Source organism: Typopeltis vanoorti, chromosome 8 (assembly GCF_054136105.1).
Source record: "Typopeltis vanoorti isolate ZY-2024b chromosome 8, IOZ_Tvanoo_1.0, whole genome shotgun sequence".
In the NCBI taxonomy this organism is placed as follows: Eukaryota; Metazoa; Arthropoda; class Arachnida; order Uropygi; family Thelyphonidae; genus Typopeltis; species Typopeltis vanoorti.
The window spans coordinates 81,884,861-81,908,971 of NC_143556.1; the positions used below are offsets into that span (position 1 = coordinate 81,884,861).

A 24,111-nucleotide genomic window follows, 5' to 3' on the forward strand; every position below is an offset into this window, starting at 1 on the left:
ATTATGTGCAGTATAACATGGTGCGTTATGGTGCTGAAAGAAGCAGAGAAGTTTCTTTAACCTAAAAGTGCCACATTACTAGTATTGCAACATTGCATTGCGTATTGATCAACCGGGCGACGTTTATCATGCCAGGCACTGACTGTGGTTCATCATTATTAGAGCTTCAAGTGAGGAAAGGATCATCGACAGAGGTCCTACCTTCTCTTAAACTCATTCACACTTGACGCATTTATCACTTCAATAGGTGAACCGATTCACTCACTCATTGCTCTGTGAGAGAAAAAAATCTCTTCCGCTTTCTAAATCTCAGACACACTTAACTTCCCTGGATGTTAAGTGTTTTGTTGATATGATGATGGAAGATTATAGACTTCCATCATCATATCAACTCTCTTTCTCCAGTCTATCTACTTTGTGTGTGTGTGTGTGTGTGTGTGTGTGTGTGTGTGTGTGTGTGTGTGTGTGTGTGTGTGTGTGTGTGTGTGTGTGTGTGTGTGTGTGTGTGTGTGTGTGTGTGTGTGTGTGTGTGTGTGTGCGTGCGTGCGTGCATTTCATATTCTTAATCTATCTTTACAATCTAGATTCCATAATCCAAATATCATTTCTGTAACTCATTTTGCTGCCTTTCCTCATCTTCTTTATCTCCTTCTGAACTTAGGATAGCAAAATTATGCAGAATCATCCTTGTGGGATCACATCAAGGACTTATAAAGAGGTAAAATAACTTACTTATCATCACAAGTTAATGTTCTTTTCGACATCGCAATTATACTCTCAGTTGTATTTGAAATTTTTGCTATGTGACCTTTGAACTTCAAATTCCTTCCTATACAGCATAACTCCGAAATCTCCAGACTAATCAGTTTTTCCAACCATAATCCTAACAATGTAATACACATACCTGCCGCTGAATTAGAAAACTTTTTGCAAATGTAATTTAAAGTCTCTTAGGCAGAGTATGTGCGAAATACTTGGTTACGTACGCTATTGTGTTCTAATCGACTATTTAAGAATAATGTTTGTCAGTAATCGTCAATAGTGTTGATCACTATTGAAGCCTACTGGAAAACAAATGGAAAACAAGGGATCTTTCAGAGTTCTCTAAAGGGCTTATTGTGGGTGCCCGTCTGGCTGGAGCACGATTTTGAAAACAACGGATCTACCTGGCTTCTGAAAAGAAGGTGAAATATCACGGGTGTTGAGTCAGTGAAAAAATAACCCACATAGCTTGTCTAAGAGACGTAACTATGATTCTAAGACAGGAACGAGATCGTCGTCGTCGGAAAAGGCTTGTACGGATAAACAAAACTTCCTGTGTGCAGCAATTGACCGAAGCATTTAATGAAGGCTTTTCTTGATGCATCTCTCACTGAACTATGCGCAGGGAATTGAAAAGGATCGGAGTAGATCCCACAAGTTATTAAATAAAAGTTTCTAATTTCAGTTGCCGATATGTGTATGTTGTTGTTGTTGTTGGATGTCTCATCACTGCAGAGTGCATTATTTTGCACTTATTTATTTATTCGTATTTATTCCTTCCTCAACCATCCCTTATGACCCGTTTAGCCCTCCTAATGAGGGAATTAAATATGCGTTTTATGACTGTAGACTTGGGTGTGTGTTCAGGGGCCGGTTTCACTGTTCTCTGAGGGACAAAAGCCCGAGTTTACGGATAAAAAAAAAACCTTGCCTATGTATGAGACTGGCTAACTCAACTAGTCAAAAGAGACCAGATAAAGTTCCTAATGTCACAGACGGGAATCGATCCCAGGCATTTCGTTAAAAGTGTTTTTTTATATCGACTGAGCTACGTAGGCTGTTTTTATACTTACTAAGACTAATTCAAAAGTCGCTAGTATTTTCCTATATTTCAAGCCTATTTAAATCATGTTGTGAAAGTTCTATATCATTAGCATCCCTCATTGCTGTACTTACCTTATTTGCATCATCATCGGCAACAATTGAAAAATTTTAGAAATCCTTCCCAATATCATTAATATATAGATCAACAATAAAGTTCCAAGGACTGATTTCTGGATCACACCATGCTCATTTTAAATCTTCCAGATTCCCCCTCTCATTTACCACATTCCGTTATTTGTCCTTCAGAAATACCCACTTATCGAAGTCAATAGTTTATTTAATAAATAAAATAAAATAAAATAAAATAATATCCAATCCCATAGTCTCTAGTTTATTAAATATCTTTTCATGTGGTATACACTCAAATTCCTTAGCAAATTCCCACAATCGCATACTGTATCCATTTCTTTTATCTAAATCACCCGTATATTGCTCAGGCATGAATAGCCTTTAGTAAACCCATGCTCTTTAGTGCACAGTATATGTATGTCAACCTATTTCTGTATGTTGGTTCTTAAAAACTTCTCTATAACCTTCATAACCATTCTAGAGATGGTGATATGTTTATACTTAGGCATGATTGTTTTTGAACCCCTTATGCAATAGGATTATCACACATTCTTTTCATTTCTCTGGGATCATCTTTCCTGAGTAATTTTTCCTGAGTTAAAAAAAAATTAATTTATCTAGCACTAATTTTGAATCGATTCATATGCTTTTAAAACAACGGTACCATATATATTCAGTAATGTTATTCTTAAACATTCTTTCTTTCTTTTCTTTAAGCATAAATAAAATTCCTTTGGGATGCCTTTAGCATGAACAGACAAATTTATTTTCATAATACGACTGCTTTCCGTGCAATGCTGGTAGCGTTTCTGGCTGGTGCTTTATATATTTAGAACTTTCACATCATAGTTAGGACCATGCACAGGACATATGCAGTTCTTTAATAATCTCCAGTACTAACAATTGAATATCGGATCAGAAAAACTTGTATTTCGTGGAAGCCTTGCTTGGGATTTATCAAATTTTTAAGGAAAAATCTATCCTGGAGATAGACTTCTATTAGTGACTTAGGTAGATTAACGTTATATGAACTAACGCCAATAATGGTATGTGAACTTTGTGGAAATGGAGTTTGCAAAACATTCAAGTGTGCGTGTAATATTTGTAACATAGTGTATACAGTATTTGAAGGGAGGCGTGATATAGAGGGAAGCTCTATACCTTGTTTTCACAAAACTTAATTCATATACATTGGAAAGAGATTTTATTCTTAAGAATACATTTATTTACTCTTGTGCAAGACGTCATTGTTGATAGCTATTTACTTCAATTAGAACATTTAATCATCCTTTACCTGACCTCGTGTTATTAACGCTTCTCATTTCCAGCTGGTGCTTTTTAATCCCTTTTTTTAAAGAATATACTACAACCATTTTTGTTTTGCAGCTAGCAATTCCTTTGTGACCACAGATAAAGGAAAGTAAACGCGATGTATAAAATCAAAATTGAAAGACAATGGCAAAGGTAAAGAGAAGGTTGTTATTTCGGTGCATCGTTAATTGCATGGTTGAAAAAACACCCTGTTCAAGGAACTGCTGGGATTCTGCGTGAATGATATTATAGTGATATTTTAAGAAGAAGATTAATGGATTACGAAGAAGTATGAAAAAAGTAATTTAAAATTAGGTGTTGACTGAAAACAAACACAATTATTGTTAAATGCGAATTTCTGAGATTCAGCTTCTGAGTGATCTAGGAAACCGGGAATAGTGCCAAGTTTTATTTGGATCTCTATCTGTTTTCGAGAAATATTTCTAACAGTGTCTTAAACAAGATATTGCATTTAAATTAACAGAATAATTCTATAGTAAAGTTTGTAGTGTGTGTGTGTGTGTGTGTGTGTGTGTGTGTGTGTGTGTGTGTGTGTGTGTGTGTGTGTGTGTTAATTTATAAAAAAATACATTTAAATACATGAAATATTTATAAATAAAAACAGAAATATAAATACTTGTTTTATAAGTATATTTATTTATTTATTTATTTATTTATTATATATTTTTGTAAATATATTATACTTATTGACTCCTACTGTGGAATAAAATAGATTTTTATTGGAAAATAAAATCACAAACTTACTGTAAGACAGCGATAAAAGAACGATGATAATCCGTAAGTTCATGGGATCTGATGTCAATAAATAATAACTAAAACATAATGCCACAAGGCAATCCTCGGACAGAATTAAATCGTTCTCACCTTCAATAATCACTTTTGAAATGCACTCGTTATTCTTGCTGTGATTGGAAGGATATTGGCTGAGATATTCCCTTCTTTACTTTAATAACAGAACTTGAGACTTGAAATATTTCAAAACGCTCTCTTGAGAGACATTTTTGTCACTTTATTTCAACTTCAGAATATCAAACAGACAATGAGAAGTAAGCTGCATGATTCTGCAATAAGTCAAACTCTTACCAGTCTCTTAGATGAAAAGAAAATGATGAACGCTTATATTAAGGTTTTTTTTTTTGTTAATGCCAGTCTACTTTGCTGTTTCCAAATGGAATCCTGCAATTTTCAACGTGTCAGCAGCATTAGCTTCTATATCAAATGACATGCCAATGCGTCGACTAATAGGGTTGTCAGCCAGAGAGAGAGAGAGACCTTTACGACCTTCCATTCTCGTCACCGCTAAGTATCGATTTTACAATTTTGTAACTTGGTAAATCAGTTCTCAGCTGTGATCGACTTCATAGATATGATTACAGAGTCATTTGATGTGTACAAGGTAATGCGAAGAATGTGAAGGAAGCCTAAAATCTAATAGAAGGTTTTCCAAATATCACGATAAAGTATAAAGAGTCTTCTCTTTATTGGTAGGAGAACTAGAACATTTGCTGACTTTTTCTTTAGTGATAGCTTACTAGAAGAACGGAAACTTTATCTATCAGAGCTGTAATATTATAATTTCTATCAAAATTTATCTTTAAGGATTACAAATTTAAAAATAAATTTTAATGTAATAGGGACAATTTAACCTTTTTAAATTGTTTTCATAATCTCAAAGATCCTATATTTAACGAATATGTTGTTATTATCATTATTACTTGACCCCTCCGTGGTGTTACAGAACTGACCACTCTTAAATATAAACTCCACCATTTTGATCAAAATTTGCGCGCGTGTGTTTTCCGTTTTTCTGGGAACTAAAATGAAAACTTCATATGAGGCTATCTAACTTATTTCAATTGAAAAACACATCATAAAGATTCCTGCGTCATGAAAAAAATTGAAATCAATGAGACAATTACTTCATTCCATAGGACAGTTCGAAGGTATGATTATATATGATATAGATTTGTAGAACGGTATGATTTGTAAAACTATGTAATCTCATAGTAATCAGAGATTATGACTATTTTTATATAAAGCGATTTATCAAGAGTATGCACCTAAAATTAACTTATGAAATATATAACTTTCTGACATGAGAGTGTTACTATTGAACAGAGAGTTTTTGTCTTCTTAGGGGGTATGTGCGTCTATGATGAGATCCAGCATTTCGAAACAGCTCTCCGGCTAATGAACTCATTACCAAAAGGCCACCCTGATACCGAAGGTTATATTCGCATAACCTCTCCGAAAAATTTTGTATCGGCTATAGTTCATCTTTGAAATCTTTATCTTCTGTAGTGATCTTTTTCTGTATTCTTCATATCGATAAGCAACTGATCATTTTCCCAAAAACTATTGGATAGGTGTAGTTAATGAAACGTGAAAAATCCAACTTGTTCTTTTATGATCAGCTAATATTTAAAATAGAAATGGTTTTGCTGATAGATACTGATCGGTTTCACAAGATAAAATTTCCTTTACAATAAGCAAATCTCAAAAATTAAATTCAAAATCATCACTTTCTCTAGGAATGGAAAGAAATAATTGTCTCTCGCCAAAAATCATTCCTCACCTCCTTTATAATTCTTTACATCTCTCTCTCTCTCTCTCTCTCTCTCTCTCTCTCTCTCTCTCTTTCTCTCTCTCTGCATATATTTAATATGTGAAAGCCTCCCACTCGAAGATACATCAGAAAGAATTGGTGAATCAGTTAAACTTCATTATTAGTAAAATATCTTTCCACACACGCACGCACGCGCACACACACACACACACACACAAATATTGTTGTTTTGAAGGGAGATCATTTATTTTGCACACTTTACATTATTCATCAGTTTAGTTTATGTCCCTTACACATAATAAAAGCGTAATCGTCTTTAACTTATGATATTTTTTTAAAAAAGCTGATTATGGCAAAATTTTAAGGAAATTTATTACACATTTGAAATTTCTTAAAAAGTATTAAGATTTTGGGTAATGACGCTGATACAGATTACGTTTGATCCAACACGGCTATCCGTTATATGTGCTGGTTTTCTATCTTTATGAGTGAATGAATTCAGGGACAAAAAATAATAAAATAAAACGAGCAGCTTCAGCTATTTTGATCTCATGCTCGCCGAAGGGTAGGTCGGCAGAGAAACTTATCAGGGAATTAAAAAAAAAAGATTTCGAAAACCATGGTTAAAGAAGTTAAAGAAGTCCCAGTATTACTGATATTCTCAAGCTGATTTTCTGTTTACAGTATTACTGTAACAGTTTCGGAGAAAAAACGGTTTCTCAGTGAAAGAAAACCCTGGCATCTCTCCCTTTGAAAGACACATTCACCCAGAAATGGTGTAGATAACATTTATCAGGTTTGACTCAAAGGAAACATTAACCACTACATTCCCTTCGAAAAGAATAGAGCTACTTCAGTAAAATAAGAATACCGGATTAGTGATAAGTTAAAAGAAATATCAAAATATAACAACAAGGATAGAATTATCATTCAAATACATCAAAAGAAACAGAACTATTATGAAAATATCATTTAATTCTTAGTCCACACATGCTACGAAGGTAATATAAGTTTAAAAGACTTCCGTAGACGAAAAAAGAAAAAAGATAGGCATAAAAAATCCATGATATATTACGGTCATTAAATGCATAATGGATATTTTTAAAGAAGTAAAATTACATGTATTTTCTGAAATCTTAAGAGGACAATAAGATATAGTTCTAGAATAAAAGAACAGGTGACCCAAAATCAAATTAAAACAGAACCAAAGCTAGAATTCGGATGTCCTGGAAATTTCGACCCTATTCAATCTGTAGTAAGCTTAATATGCAATTATACTCATAAACGTAGTATAAATATATGGAGATTGTCATAACCAAATACGGTTCGTGCATTGTTTTCAGAAAGAACAACAAACTATTGCAAAATAAATGTAACCCAAATATTTTTGCTAATTTGTAATCAGTTTCAAAAACCTGTTTGTTACTCCAATACATTATAGCGTTATAACATTGGTCGAATATTGTCTATTGAACACTTGTATTAGTTTTTCACATTGTTAGAGGATGAAAGACGAAGTACTAAAATAAATTATAGGGAATAGGGAAAGATTCTCTTACCATAGAAACAGAATACTTGTTAACAAAACTTTTATTTATAAACTTTTTCTCAGAGAAAAACCAGCCAACTTGCGGAATCTGTTTTTTTATAAAATCGTATAACGTAATACCATGGACCAATCTACATCATAGCTCTGCTACTTCAGCTTTAAAAGATTGTAATATGTTATTCCTTACGTCATCTCTCTTAATTATTGTGATAAACCAAATTTATTAACTACGCATGAAGTAAGCTTTCCCTAAGATTTCAGATCGTTTCGTTTAGATTGTATTAAAAAAGAATTACTCTTGAGTGCCAAAGCCATTCCATAAAAATAATATTTAATTACTTACCAAGATCCAATTAATTAATTTATTAAAGTATACATTCCAGCAAAAGTTTTCAAACTAAAACGGAAGCTTTATTCACAAGTACATCACTTTCTGTAGGGCTGAACATTATCAGAATAGTTAGTCGATACTCACAATAGTTAGTCAGTATCCTTATCTTTCTACTTAAACCAAATACTTATTTTAAGCGTTCTATCTTCTCACAAAGGGGAAATTTATGTATATAAGCCACTCAGCTTTGTTATAGCCACTAATCTTGGACATTATGCATCTGACTCCAGCACAGTTTAAGAATTTCACAATTCTGTTCAATGAGAAGTGCCGCCTGTTCCTCTTGCAAACAGCGGCTTATCTCTCATTCATCTCACATCCCACAAAGCCCTAACTATTTCTCCCTGTTGTCGCACTGAATCTGCGGTTGTTATGTAACCTTCTCCGATGAGGGTCGCTCAGTCCTTAGTTCATTAAATTGTTAATCTGCCTCGTTCGCTACTACTCGTTATCTAATCTCTTGAGTAATGTTCTCTCTGTTTTGACAATGCTATTACACTACTTGGCACCACTTTCTAAATTCGCGTGCCAGATACAAAATATTCCACACCAGTGAATATTAGTTGCGAAACCAGCAAACTGCAAGTTTGTATGTCTGAATGCAACTATTGATTCAGTTCCTATGGAGCATCTTGACTGATTTTCTTGAACTGGTATTATTCTAGACGATTGTTCTATGTATCTGTTGTTTTTAAGTTCACTAAATTAGACAGGTAAATCAAATGTAAGTCTGTGTTGATTGGAAATCACAATCTGTGCTACACTGTGTGCACTAATCAGAAGCCAAGGCCTTTAAGTTGTTAATCTGAATGAGTTTAAATGAACTATGAAGATGCAATAGAAGTTTTCTTCTTTCCTGACGAGGAAAGAAGTTCAAACTTCTATTGCATCTCAAGAATTTACACGTAGTTTTTGTTATTGTACATTTACGTAATGCAGAATGTTAATTAATTCGTTAGGTGTATTGAAATTCCGAAAGCGAGCGGTAAATCCTTACTGTCTAGCAATGTTGAAATTGGAGATGTAAAACAGTAAACAATAGTGTTTGGAATTTTTAAATCAGTAACAATCTTTGGTGGTAGCCAATAAATGTGTTGGCAAGATTAAAGGGATTTATTAAATCCCTTTAATTCATTAGCATGAATTAAAGAGATTTAATAAATTATGAAAACAATACTGTAATATGCATAACACGCTAATATTTTATCATTACCGAAATATTATATCCGATACTTGAGGGAAGATTTTTGACGTTTTTATTTTATGTTAGTAAAATTATCAGTGAAGAAAATAATATTTTTTTTATTTAACACTGCTCATTGAAGAGTGAAAAATAATCAATAGAAAACTCAAAATAAACCACAAAGTAAAACGCAAAACTGGGTTACACTAAATTAATTACTGCTATTTGATATTTGCTAAATAATTTCTTTTTTGGCTAGATGGGTGAAGCAAGAATACTTCTCATATTCCTCTGCAGGAGAAAATGTATGGATGGGGTGTTATTGAGCTATAAGCTCTGGTCATTGTGGGTTAACGCCAATAGCCGAGCCTCAGTTAAAACTTCATTGCTACAGCATTGCCATCTGTTACCCTCTGGAATCACCGTGATCTTGCTAAATATTTTTTTTTTTTTAGCTCGCCCAGAGTGGGCCTTGCTAAATAAAAGTTTCTTTAAATATATTAATTATTTATCTATTTGACTTAATTTAAGGTGTATTGAAGTTTTGGAACAATTTATAAAATAACTAAATGTGTATTATTATGATATAAAAATATTTAATAACAATTCAGTTGCATTAAAATTATAGAAAGTATAAAATAAGTGCTAATTATTTATATACAGGGTGGTTCAAAATTCTACGTGCAAACTTTGAGGAGAGGTAGAAAACATCAAAATCAACCATATTCACATAGGAAAGCATGACCGGAAACGTACCACCGGAAGGTACTAACAGGGACACAAAGATACAGAAATAACACATGGCAGTAAGTAGTGTAAAAAACTTTATTAGGCATAACTGAACAGTTCAATAGTAGTTTGATATATAATATGGTAAACGAGGTGCATGTCTGTCATTCTCAGCGTTCGTAAAACGACGCGTTCTTTGTAAGACGTCGAAAGCTTGAATGAGGAAGCCCCCAATTGCTCACTTGGAGCGCTGGCAAACAGCGCCACCTATCACTTTCGGGTGGCGTTTCCCGTCATGCTTTCCTATGTGAATATGGTTGATTTTGATGTTCTCAACCTTCCCTGAAAGTTTGTACGTAGAATTTTGAACCAACCTGCATACTTTAAGCATAACACAAAATAAATTATTCTAAAGGAAATATTTTGAGATCTTATGTAATACACTAAAGCTTGATATAATATTAGCTTCCAAATGAATATTAACAAATAATTCCAATAGTAATTATTTTTGCTAATTAAGAGTAGAAAATATTAGAAAAGAAATTATTATATATCAAATAATTACTCAATAATTGCCTAAAAACTACGAAAATATGAAAACAGTGCAAGGTTTCTCCCCATCCCTTGTACTTCACTCCAAATATGAAAATTTTGTTTATCTGCAAGCGAATGTTCATCCCATCCCTCAGAGTATTTTCGGATCTTCCAGATGTTAAGAAAGAAAATCCATAATTCAAGAGGAAAATGCGAATAATTCGAGAAGGCTGGAAGTGACACATGCATAGTAGTGTGGTGACCTCGATATTCCATCTTACAATGCTCTTACAACACCAACTTATTTGAACATCGACAATACTTCAAAATATGCAAAAAATAAGAAGTCGCTCGGATCTAATAAAGCAAGGTGCATCCCTGAGCAACTCTCTTTAAGTCATAAACAGAATCGACAATATTAAATGAGAAAAAAAATAAAGATAAATGATCCATAAATGTGATCGATGATTTTATTATGTCTCACAAGAGCATGCTTCTAATAGTTCCGTGTAGTGTACGTGGGAAAATTAATGACCACAAGGGTACGGCTATAAAGCATGCAGCTTCCCAAAATTGTGAGCGTCTGCAGTATACAGAGCTATGTATAAAATAAAGGTATGAAGGTTTAATAGCCACAGACGAAGATGGGAGTAAGAAAGGAATATTTGTGCCAGGGGTCAAATTAAAAATACGTCGATGACCAAACTTTAACTTCTAAAAGTGCTTTTTTAATAGCCGTAAGAAAGCATATGAAGCACTTAGCTGAACCAATATTACAATTATTTGTAGCTAAACGTATAAGATAATATACTGAAATGGACCGTCCTGTAGATCATATTTTTTTTTTAAATGACTACAAAGAAAAAGTATGCAGTTAATTATTCTGACAGAGTTTAAACATGGAAGTGTTAGATAAGAAGAGAATAAAAGAGACGAAAAAAAAACAGACTTTAGTCAAGGTGCTCTGGAAGGGACCTGAAACAGCAAAAAGGTGTGCTGGACTTAAACAGAAATCCAGTCCTTCTTGATATCCGCCATCCAGTAATTTTTCCCGTAAAACGTGAAGGCCGTTGTTCGAGTTGCGAGTTTCAATATTAGACGGTAAATTACTCAGCCGCTTCAGCTATTCCGCTAGCTGCACCCATAGCAAGCTCGTGAAATTCTTTTTCTTTTATGGACATCACTTGAACATACTGGTTTCGAATTCCCATTGGATTACTTTATTTCTTAATCTCAAATGGAATAAGCTCCGAATTTTTGTGTGTTATTTCATTGTTTGGATTATTGATTTCAGTCATTGATATTAATCCAGTCCTATGCTTCGATTATTGAATAGATCTTATCACTGAATCAATTATTCTACATAGACAAACATTATGCATTGTTCCTTTATTCCACTATAAAACCTCTCTCCATTTGTTGGATGCTCTGGAAATGGTTTTCCAACAAATCTGTCAAGAATAAAAATTAAACGTGCACTGAAGAGATTTCATCAAAATCTTAAACTACGTTTTATATCAACCTAAAGGTAATACAATTATCAAAAATTAGTAGGAAATGTGATCGGTATAACTCTGAAATCTGTGAAGTCATTAGCTTCCACTTATTGTAACAGAATCTAGATAGTTGTTCTCTCTAATTACTTATCAGCGACAATACGGTGCACCCGCTGAATCTCGCAAAATGTAACTAAATCGCCTTTTATCATTGTCATACGATTCTGTGATTTTCTGCACCAAAACGATAAAAAGCATCTTCGTCAGTTTTGATATCAAAATGTCTTTTAAAATATTACGTTTCTTATGCCTGTATTCCAAAATTTCTGTATTTTCTATTTCTCATATGATCATGTTTCTATTTCTGTAGTTTTTCGATATGTATTTTGAACTTTTTCCTAGGGCTGGAGAAACGAATCTCTTCTTTTCCATGTTCTGCTTTTTCCCTTTGCAACACATAAATGAGAAATCCATTAACAGTGAGTAAAAGAACTACAAAAACTGTCACTGCAGGCCTAAATTCTGCAAACGTCGAACATATTGCTTATCTTACTTGCTTTTTTTAAATTTAAGAGATTTCTTTTAAATTTAAAGAGATCTCTTAAGAAACTTAAGAGATAATATTCGTGATGTCTCAAAGATATGCTTGGGAAGTTTACAGGCAAGCTCTTTACTGTGGCATTTTTTGTGTTTCTTGAAACCGAAGAGCCTTTGATTTATACCGAGCACTACTTGCGATCGCAGACAGGTTCTATTTTAAAAATATACAACTATATTTGCCCATATTTCGCTTATTTACTGCCATCCTTCTCTACATCATGGTTCCTAAGATTCAGCGGGTGCACCGTATTGTCACTGATAAGCGTAGGCCTATTCCAAGATTTACCATGAAAGAATCGTCTAGATCTTTAAGTAAAATTTTATTAGAACTGCTGCCGTCTGCGTGGATAGCTTAGTGGCTTGCGCTTGGCAAAGCCACTAAGCCACCATATGTCTGGGGAAGGAGTGTCCTGGGTTCGATTCTCGTCGGAGACAACAGGAATTTAAGGATCTGCCATAGCCAAGTTAGCCGGTCTTAGGCGGGGACAGCAATTTTTTTTCTTCTTCAGTTTAGCTGGGATTTTTCATCCCTCAAACAGGCCCCGTGAACAGACACGGATACAGTCAGGAATACTTAAGATGATCCCTCCAGCCATAGGTCTGAATTGTCAGCTATGCCGGTCCCAAACCTGGATAAAAATAGATTGAGGTGGTGCCGTATCTCCCCGTAATAGGGGATCATGGCTGTTGAATCACCATACGAAATAATAATAAGTGCTGTTTCCTTTCATTTTGTCTTAATGTACAAAACTGATATTTTAATACAAATAACGTAATCCCTGGTGGTTTCGTAAGAACTCAAACGGGATACTTTTCCTTATAGAAGTGATAATAGCTTTAATTTCCTGCAGTTCAATAATTCCGTTTCTTCAAAACTATTTTTTTTGTTTGTCGCTGTCAATTTCAATAATACAAGATGTTTAGACAAGATGAGCCTTCTTCCTCTTCTTAAGATAAATTCCACCAATGTGATTTTCTTGTTCTTTCTCTTTTTTGTTGTAAACATATTAGAATGTATCAAAATTAAAATACCAGTAATCTTAAGTGTCTTGCCTTCCTGATAGATAAATTGACAAAAGCACACAATGCTCTTCTATAGAGGTGTAAAAGATGTGAATAGATTTGTCCCACTGTGGTACCAGAGCATCTCTCTCTCTCTCTCTCTCTCTCTCCTGGGGTAAATGAAATTGGTGTCAAACACCTTTAACCAGCATCCAATACGTTGTTACATTTAATTGGTGCAAATAACTTGTTTTGCCAATCCACATATCTTCAGAAGAAAAACAAAACCTCATTGAATGCAGAGTATAGACTACAAAATGGATGATCCTGAGTTGCTACTCTGGTGCCAAGTAGGAGTCAAGATGCTTAGACGATGCCTGTGGAATCCACTACAGTGATACTTAAACCTCGGAAAATGTCATCGTTTCATTCTTCTGTCTTTTATGATTATGACATCCATTCGATAAGCATTGTTGTTCTTGATAGCCTATTTTGACGCTGTGCCACTGTTTACCTTGAGCAACTGTCCGTCGTTAGCAAAGATTACGAATAAAACGAATCTGTTCCTATTTACATGACATTTGATTAACTTCCACTTTCTACTATTTTGTGAGTGATCATGCAGTGTATACCGCCTATGGGATGGATTGCAAGGAACCTTCATAAGGTTATTGTAAGTAAAGGCGAGTTAGTCAGGTTCATAAGAAGGTCGAAATGTTTTTTTTTCTTTCAGAAAACTCAGGTTTTTCATTTCAAAAACAGGCAATGCGATCAGAAAAACGCGCACGATTAAGGGACATAATACACTGGTCTGAATATAGTCTTAGTTGCTTCGCCCATTATTTCAAACATGCACAGCAACTAACAAGTCATGGGATACCATCTTTCAACTATTGGAGGAAACGGTCAATGCAAACATTCTCGCGGTCTTCTCATTGTTCCTCTGGAAACAATGCTTTTCATTGACTTCCTCCAATAGTTGAAAGATGGAAAAGGATGAAATATGTAATTTTACGTAGTAATATCATACTATTTTATTGGCCTTCACAGCGTCCAAGAACAGTAGCGCAGTCAAAAGAGCCACTCGACATTTCCCCTGAATTTGGTTCGAATCCTATTTTGGAACAACTATAAGGGACAGCTGAAGGTTAATATGTATATAAGGGGACTAACAGTGTTTTTCCTCCTGAGAAACAGAAAATTGGCCGTAAAAGTACGAAGATAACACTCATTATACTGATATCAAGCTTTGCGTGTCACCATTCAGATACAGAAGAATGTTTTCTTTTGGTGGTTATTCAAAAATATTTTTAAATTTTTTTATTTCATGCAGAACAGAGGTTGATTTATATTTCTTTATCTTGAGCATTATTACATTCTCTACCAGTCATTTTGAGTTTTCTGCTTTTTACAGATATTTACACAACAGTTCATTTGAATAAATCATTTCAAAACTTTCTCGTAAAACTTTTTAAGTAACTCAACAACTTTTTGTTTTTGAAATCACTAATAAAGATCAAGACTTTCAAAACTATTTTGCAATGTGCTTAATGTAACTATCAAGTGGGATTAAATATAGTTTTAAAGTTAATTTTGCACATTAAGTTAAAACAGTCAATATTTAACATGATTTCATAGTCTAATCATTAACCGCGTTTCTCAGAGAGCAAAAATTCGTTTCTTTTACAAGTCTCGTGAGCTACCACAAAACTCTTGTGCTTCAACATGTCTTAACGTAGATTGCAATTCTACACACTCGACAGTAATCCTCTTAGTTCACTTTACGAACCACTCACCACTCGAGCGAGTTTATGAACGGTCAGATCTCTCTCCCTCTCTCTCTCTCTGTCTTTCTATCCTATTCAGCCAGCTTTGCTGTAAAACTTATTAATAAAGTCTAGACGCTTGAAAGAAGAAAATGCAAATTTAATATATTGGTAGACGTTATCGACTGTAAATAAAAAAAAAATAAACACAGGTCTTTATTAAAGTTTCTTAGATTTATTACTTTTCTATCAAATGTAAAAAGAAATGAAATATCTTAACGAAGCAGATAAAATGAAATATCTGGATATTTAATTAAATTAAGTTTTCTTTACGAACATTATCTCGCTATTAGCTAGTGTCGAGCATTTTTGTTTCGAAATGTCTGAATTAAATCTAATGAATGAAGTATAAATAACAACTAACCCATTTATTTATTTATTGGCTACTAAACACTGAAACAAAATACTCTACAAAAGGCGAGTGAATTAAATATTTTCTTCGTTTGACTTGTAATCAGAATTGTAAAATTTTCTATAAATGTTGATAGTTCTAAATTAAACTTAACCTGCATTACTCACCAGTGTTATTTTAATAACTGGCTGTTTTGCTAATAACTGTCTTGGCTCCTTCAAACATAATGCGACACTTGAACAGTTTGCTTTTACAAATTCAGGATTAATTAATGGTTTACGAAAGAGTACGCACTTAAATCGCTTACAGATTTGTTTGAAAACTTAGTTCTCTGCTGATTAAATTAGAAATCATTTTGTTTTTCAACTCTCATGTACTGAAAGTTTTGATTGGAGTAAAGCCTTATTGTTAAATTACCACATAATTCCAACAATTAACGTTCTTAAGGAGACACGTGCGGCTAAAATGGGACTTCTATTAGTAACATATGTGCTCTCTCTCACCTAATTATACACGAGAATGGCATTTTACTTCTATTAGAGTTAACGCAGATTAATTGAATGTCAGATTTAAAGGAACTGCTTCCCACACAGAAAGAAAACATTTCTCTGAAATTTAAATGAAATAATTAACTCAATTAAATTGTCTTCAATTAACCTGAAAAGTGTGTTCTTCCAATATATTCTTGTTCTTCATCTATGTCAAGTATGGAATTCTCATTACAAACTTCTTGAGAATTTATTGCAGTTTCCGTATTATAATCAACATTATGAGACCTTGAATTTTTCTAGGAATTTTATACTCTTTGTCAGTTTAGTACGCATGTGAGTACTGGATTATTAAATTCCTGGCAGATAATGGGAGGTCCTTTCGATAATTGCAGTTTCATCATTGAGGATACGGACTGATGTTAATATATTCTACTGAATAGGAAAATAGGCCAGAATAAGATTCTTGACAAATCATTAAAATATTTGTGGACTAGTATTAATACTAGATTAATAATTACGTACATTGTTATGTATTTTCATATAATGAAACGTATCTTTCAGCAAACCAACTCAATATTCATTGAATTGGTTAGCAATTGTTCTATAAACAGACAGTTCGGTGTTTTCATATTTAAAAAATAAAAAAAAATTACGGCAGAAACACTTAAAGCTATCAGACCACTTATGGAAAGTTTGCATATCTGTATGTTACCGGATAACTCGCTTTAATTTGAAAAGCCCTATTAAAGGTTCTTTTCCTCCTACACATATTTTGAGCGGGGAGTTTTTCAAATAAATGGCATCCACTTTATCAAGCAAGCTATGGCGGTTTATTTTATTGTAAATTTTCTGGGAGTTTTTGGGTTTTATATCGAAAGCGGAGAAAGAATATTAATGTCAGATATGTTTTAGCAGGAACTACTCATCCGATGCTCTCTTTCTACCATAAAAGGCAATACATTTTTACAAAAGTGTTTCGCATAGTTTCCAAGTCAAAGTTTATGTAAATATACGAAGAGCTTGCTTAAAGATTGCTGGCTGTTGAATGCAAACTGGTTGAGAATTGTTTGAACTTGTGAATGATACTTTTTAAAATGGGTGGTTAAAAATTCCACGTACAAACTTTGAGGGGAAGTAGAGAACATCAAAATCAACCATATTCACATAGGAAAGCCTGACCGGAAACTCCACCCGAAAGTGATAGCTGGCGTTGTTTGCCAGCGCTCCAGGTGAGCAACTGGGGCTTCCTCATTCAAGCTTTCGACGTCGTACGAAGAACATGCGTCGTTTTACGAACGCTGAGATAGCAGACATGCACCTCGTTTACCATATTATGTATCCAACTACTATTGAACTGTTCAGTTACGCCTAATAAAGTTTTTACACTATTTACTGCTTTGTGTTATTTCTGTATTTTTGTGTTCCTGTTAGTACCTTCCGGTGGCCTTTCCGGTCATGCTTTCCTATGTGAATATGGATGATTTTGATGTTCTCTACCTCCCCTCAAAGTTTGTACGTGGAATTTTGAACCACCCTGTATATCGTATGAAGTTCTCACTGTACTTCATTTATTAGGCCTATTTATAATTATTTATTTACTGACTTGGATTGGAAAAGGAAAGTCTAAAATATTACTATTCTAACGAGAACATAAATAAATACAAGTAGCAACGATACAGTAAATGCCTATTTCTTATTCTAATTCAGATGTGTGAACTTCAAGTCAAAATCAGTGTTATTGGTGCAATATAGAGTAAATAATCGTAAATTTTCAAGATTACTTCCTCGAGTTGGTATCAATTCATTAAAATGATTTATGTTGGAAATAAACTTCTGAGGGATTTTGTTATTTTTTTTAATGATTAGGGTATAACCACATCGTAAGTACGAAAGTAAAAACTTATTTAAGTAGCTTCTTACGCGTTACGGGGCATATCATTAGGAATAAAGTTAAATATCAATTTGGAAACATTTTGTAATAAAATGATTCTAATGTATAAAGTTAGAAACGTGTTAAACTGACGGTGCATATCGTGCTGAGACGTCATACACACACACACACACAGATGCAAGTGTGTGAGAGACGTCACAGCCACATCGGTAGCTGCGCTGTGTAACATCTGTCATAACCTAGTTCCATATATATTAGGTTTGTTATGTATGCCGAATACAGTTGGTTTAGAATAAAGCCTTGATTTTATTGCATTGCGATGGACATCATGCCATGGTGGAAGCTTCTAGAAACATGGGATTATATTAAATTCAATATATGACATTTTTTGGTAGTCCCCATATTATATTATGTTTTTCTTTAGTAGTGTAAGGAAGATATGATTTGTGTGCTCTTTTCATCTATGTATCATTGATGTGTTCTTTTCATGTACGCGAATTTCTCTCAAAGGCCCCATTTGTTCGTAACATATGCCTCACGCGCAGCATATTTTAAAATCGCTTAGTCTCTTGAGAGGCGAATGAGGTTGTTTAGGTAACGTTTAAAACAAATGTCATTAATTAAAAATCGCATATCGGAAACTTTTCGTACTGTCCTGTGTACATTACAAGTGCCATAACCTGGAAATACCCTTTTGGAAACAGCTGCGCAAAATTTATATTAAAAAGCGTGGCTAACAAATGGACGTATTAGTGGTGAATATCAAAGTTCAGAAACTTTAGAGTGCTGTTAGTGGTGGACAGTGATAATTTTTCGTGCCCCCCTCTTTCCAAAGGAAGTTTTTATGAAACTTTTGAGATCTCTAAATGGGTAGCAAAGTCGTCTCAGATCTTTCATCTTTCCCTTTAAGCAGCGGTTCCCAAACTTTCTCGGTTACGACGCGTTTAATATCTCAATAATTTTCACAACACCTAAAGTAAAACACTTGTCGACTCTATACGCCACCTTGTAGGATGCTAGCAAAGCATTTATTGCCATTGATGCTTGTATAGAAATGTATTTTTTGTTCTTTCACTTTCAAACTGTGAGCCATGACGCCCAAGTCACTCAATACTGACGATGACCTTTAGTTAGAAAGACCTAGATATGAATCTTGTCTAGGAAGCGAAAAATCTTTATAAGAGTTCTTTTCTCCACGTTATTCAAATTGATATGCGTTGGTACATTATGAAGTGAAGGGTTTTCTTTTTCTCCTGGAAACGGGTGATTTCCATCCGATAAACAGGCAAGCAGGCCAGAATAACACAGTTTGATCTCAATGCCATAGCTCCTACAGCCATAATTTCTAACAAACAATTAATTAGTCCCAAGCCTTTTAATAGACATATCAGGTATTAACATATGGTGGTTTATTTTAGGAATGAAGTATTTCATTTCATTTCAGATTACATATTGATTGACTGTTCTGCATATAGAAGACAGTACCTTTATTTTTCTGTATTCAAGTCACATCAATATGAAATTACATTATTTTGTGAAACAATGGAAATTTCGTTTATCTTCCTCTCTTTCGTTGTTTATTTTTGTCTCCTTTCTTGCGAACAGTACGATAGAAAAAAAAATTCTTATATCTTTACGAATAAATAAAGTGAGTTCGGATTGAATGTTTTGTAAAGGGCGTCTTTTAAACTACGTAGAATTCATTCTTCGTGTGCACCGACAGACAAACCTATTAAAGCCATTTTATGCTTATTTTCACCATCTTTAACTGTCCATACGTGAATACTGAAAACTATATGTTACACGTCATTAGCGATTATCTTCTTAAAAAATTGTAAAACTACTTTGTAATTCTTTTAATTCCCTCATATCTTAACTAAGTTGATATTATATATTACCAATAAGAAAATGAAAAACAGCAATAAAATTATGTGTAATATTAATTTATTTTATTATTCTGTCTTTCAAATTGGTATATTTTATTTTTTCATTCACTTTGGGTTCTTCAATTTTCATATTATTTTCTTTTTATGCATATTTCGAGAGGTACCGTACAGATACCGAAATCTCAGTACGTTTTGCAGACGCCCATTGTTAGGAGAGACGCTGGTCAGGATCCTTTCTCGGACGCGAGAAACCTTTCTCTGGGCTTTTCTACTGAAACCGAGTTAGCAGGTTTCCTACGGATGCAGGGTTTTCCTACCAGCAAAATCTGGTATTTCAACCTGCAACCAGACAAACCTGTTACGAGAACACACGTTATTTACACATAAACAATCATAAACATTCATTCTAGAGGGAGTTCGAATCTTCAAACTGTTGGTGGCACAGCGGATACTCCGAATATGACTGGTATAGTCCTAACTGTATCTACAGTATGAACTATCCGGTCATAGGTAGAGTTTGAGGTGTACTTATAAAATAGGTAGCTTCCTGATTAAAGATCTTCCTTATGTGTTATTTAATTTTAAAACTATATATATTATCATATGGAAGTTATATCATATATATTAGTTTACATTCAAAATTTTATATTGCGTACGAAATAGCCAATTAATTCATGGTAACTATTTCTTCTTTTCCTATTATGGATTTATTCCTCTTACACACACACACACACACACACACACACACACACACACACACACACACACACACACACACACACACACACACACACACACACACACACACACACACACACACACACACACACACACACACACAACGAAACAACAAACAAGCAAACAAACGGTTATTGCAAAATACATAAGAAAACAATTTGATTTAGATAACAGAAATAGATGAGACTTAAGTAAAAGATCCATTTGAAATTTAAATTTGGAAGCAGGTCAAATTTCATTTGGAATATTGTTCAAAGAATGAGAATCAGAATCTCTCAGATGATCCAACTGTTCTTTTATTAATTTGTAAATTTATATGTAGGGCTTTCTCAAACGAGAAACTCTGGTGTAGAAGTTTTTTTTTATCAGGTTTTATTCTCAACAGAAGATACTAATAAGAAAATAAATAACGAATTGATTTACTTAGTTGCTGACATTTCGCTAGACTTATACTCGGCATTTGCAGAGTATGAAACAGTAGATGGGACAACAATGCGTTCAGCACATTCTCACTTTTAGCTAATTACAACATAGGACACTTAGAGAACGAAGCACTCAACATTGCCATGCTTTAACCAGTGGTTTGAACACGGCCATGTTCAGCCAACATCCTAAAATAGTACATTTTACAATGAAAAAGTAATCATAAAAACTGTCTACCCTTCCTAAATGCACTACTCCACATGGCTTCCGAATGGATTACCATCCTTTTCTATTTAGAAAAAGCCTACACATACTGGACGATATTTGCGCAAGCCATCATCAAGTACAACAGTATGGTATACTAAAGACACTATAGAGAGCGTGAGCTATCCATGTCAACGATATTACTTACTACTGAACTTGTCTATCTTTACTATATTTTTTTATCCAATGATTAACTTAAAAAAAAGAACTTAGAGAAAGTAATAGTATCCTAATACATAGGACCTTAAAAAGACTGTTACTAGATACATTTGGGCAACATTCGAAAAAGTAATCTAGAATGCTTTATAAATAACAACTCCATATTACCTTTAAAAGATATATCAAACCAACAATACTTATCTTTTCATCTAAGCAGAATGTCTTCCTTTATTCACATTCAGTAGTATATGAAGTGCTTTATATTGGTGACCAGAATTACTGTGGTCAGACAGGAAGATCTGTTGGCATCCGTCTCCGAGTGCACAAGATACATATTTGACACCATCAGTCTATGCCTTGATAATCAGACTATACCAGACAATCCTTCTCATAGGATTAGATGGAAAAAAAGAAGAGTGTTACAAAGTCACTACAGAGAATATTTTTAGAATCAGCAGCTGTTTGATCAGCGTCTCTCTATATCCAACAATACATGGAGCGAATTAGAACTTCAGTTCTCTATGTTGTATTTGTTACATTTTAAGCGGTTTCTCAATATTAACTAATTGTTGATGTTTGCGTACTGTGAAATAATGTTTTGTGCTCTTAAGATGCTGAGTAAAAAACCAGCGAAATATCAGCATAATGACGTAGAAACTACGAATTGTTCCTATGCAAAATCCTTGATTTTTAGGCCGATATAAAAATTGGAAATTCTCATAGAGAAACAAAACATTGGTACCACTCGATATAATTTAAAAAAGTACAAAGAATGTTCATCACATTTTCTATTTCATAAAAATAAAGATTACATGCACGGGATATTAGATACGTGAGAATAATATTCACTTTCTGTGAATTATTCATACCAAGAACAATTGCCAATATTATTTCAATAAATTAAATATTTTCCTTTCTGAAGACCTGCTTATTATTGAAGAGTTCTTTTTTTTGGAAAAAAAAAAGGAGAGAAAACGCAAGCTTATCTTTGAATTGCCATTTTTCACCTCTTTGAACAGTACTCCATTATTAGAAAGGCGCATTAAGATAAGAGGTCATTCACCAGTAACAGGCGGTGAGCTTACAGATAATACATTGAAAAGTGAACGCGAAAGAGACAAAATAAAGACAATAAGATAACATCTTAATTATGCTAGACATCCTGGTGAAACTACAACAATTTCCTCAGTTAAACTAAATCCTTTGTGGCATTGTTCTGGCTCGAATTACCTAAAGGTGAGTAACATAAGCAAGACCGCCTTTTGAAAGAACAGGTGTAAGATGATAATGACATGTGCTAGTTAGTTAAAGATATTCAAAACAGGCATTGACTCAAAATTAATGAATGACTCTTTTCTTTTATACCTAAACCATTTGGCCTGTATGATGCTTTAATCCCTAGAATGAAAAAAAAAATTACTCTACAAATAACAACATACTGTCGTATTCCTTACCTAAAACTTCACAAACAGATGCAATTAGTTTGTTGGTGAGTTCATCAGAATAAATACGATGGATTAGAAATGATCCTCCTTTCAGTCGTAAACCTGCTTTTTTCCTAAAAGAAATACATTTAAAAAATAAAAAGTGAGTTAATTAAAAATACTGCAAACGTTGCAAACATTAACATTTATTTTTACTTATCCGTGAAACTAAAACACCTTCAACAATATATAGAAACAATTTGGATAATTAGTATTAAGCATTGACTTAATCCCACATTCGATTTTAATCATTTCTTCTGCACGTAAAGGCAAGAAAAGGAAAGAACTATTTACTCTGCTTCAAAATACTACTCTTAGCACTTTACTTATTTTTTGAAGTCCAGGTAAACGAGTTCAAAATATTTTTGTAACTTATTTCGATATCTCTGAAAGCAGTCTTGCATCAATGTTCCGAGATATTTGTTAAACGTTGTATTATAAAAAGCAATGAATCCAATGAGAGGTGTTAAGATCACTAAAAGAATTCCGTTTATAGTACAGAATCGAACGGCATTTTCATCTCTAAGTCTGAAACTTCTGTGGAATTTGCTTTGTGAGACAAACAAACCGATTGGGAGAGACACGCATGTCAGAAGATATCAAGGATGTGAATAAAGAAAGAAAACAGGAATTAGAACTAAGCGCACATACCACGGAAACAACACAAACTACTCCAGTATAGTATGTGGAAATGGATTATGTTGGTTGATTACAATTTCTTCTTCAGGGAGTTCACAATATCATAGAAATGTGGAAAAATAAAGTGCAACAAGAAATGCGTAATAATCTTACGTCAGCTTTCGTTGTTTCATAATTGAAATATGAAAAAGAAGAAAAGAAAAAAAAAACTAGAACTCGAAGAAGGTGTACTTCAACGCATGACACTCCTAGCCATTACAATGCATCCATCCACCGCACATGTTTTGGATGATCATTGTTGGTATATTTCAAATGTTCCTTACAACTAACAAGTTAACTTGCTTATTGTAAACCCAATCATTGTACCGTAATATCACCATTTGAGAAGAATGCACAAAACAAGTAGAGATTATAATTAATAAACTGTGATTTGTTTGACTAACATTTTGAATGCGGTTTTACCACATTATATGGGATATTAATTTTAAAACTCCTCCTCCTTCTATTCTATAAAAAGTTGTTCATCTGTATAACTCTTTCTTTAACAGCAATAGCTGTTAAAGAAAGAAATTCTATTGCTGCTTCATCTATGCTTTGAGTCACTAAATTCTCATTGAGAAAGACCCATATATGTTATTTTC

The 24,111-nt window shown here is 33.7% G+C and overlaps 1 protein-coding gene across 2 annotated transcripts in view; it reads right to left on the minus strand.

Annotated features, from left to right (window-relative positions):
- LOC150104166 (guanylate cyclase soluble subunit beta-1-like) overlaps positions 1-24,111 on the minus strand; it is a 195,476-nt gene that overhangs the window by 76,349 nt on the left and 95,016 nt on the right. Inside the window, exon 3 of one of the 2 annotated variants that reach the window (XM_090396787.1) lies at positions 22,802-22,905. In XM_090396787.1, the coding sequence (XP_090252913.1) occupies positions 22,802-22,905 (104 nt within the window). Of the gene's footprint in view, positions 1-7,725; positions 8,092-22,801; positions 22,906-24,111 lie in introns of those variants that run through there. The other variant, XM_090396788.1, reaches the window with a different exon arrangement.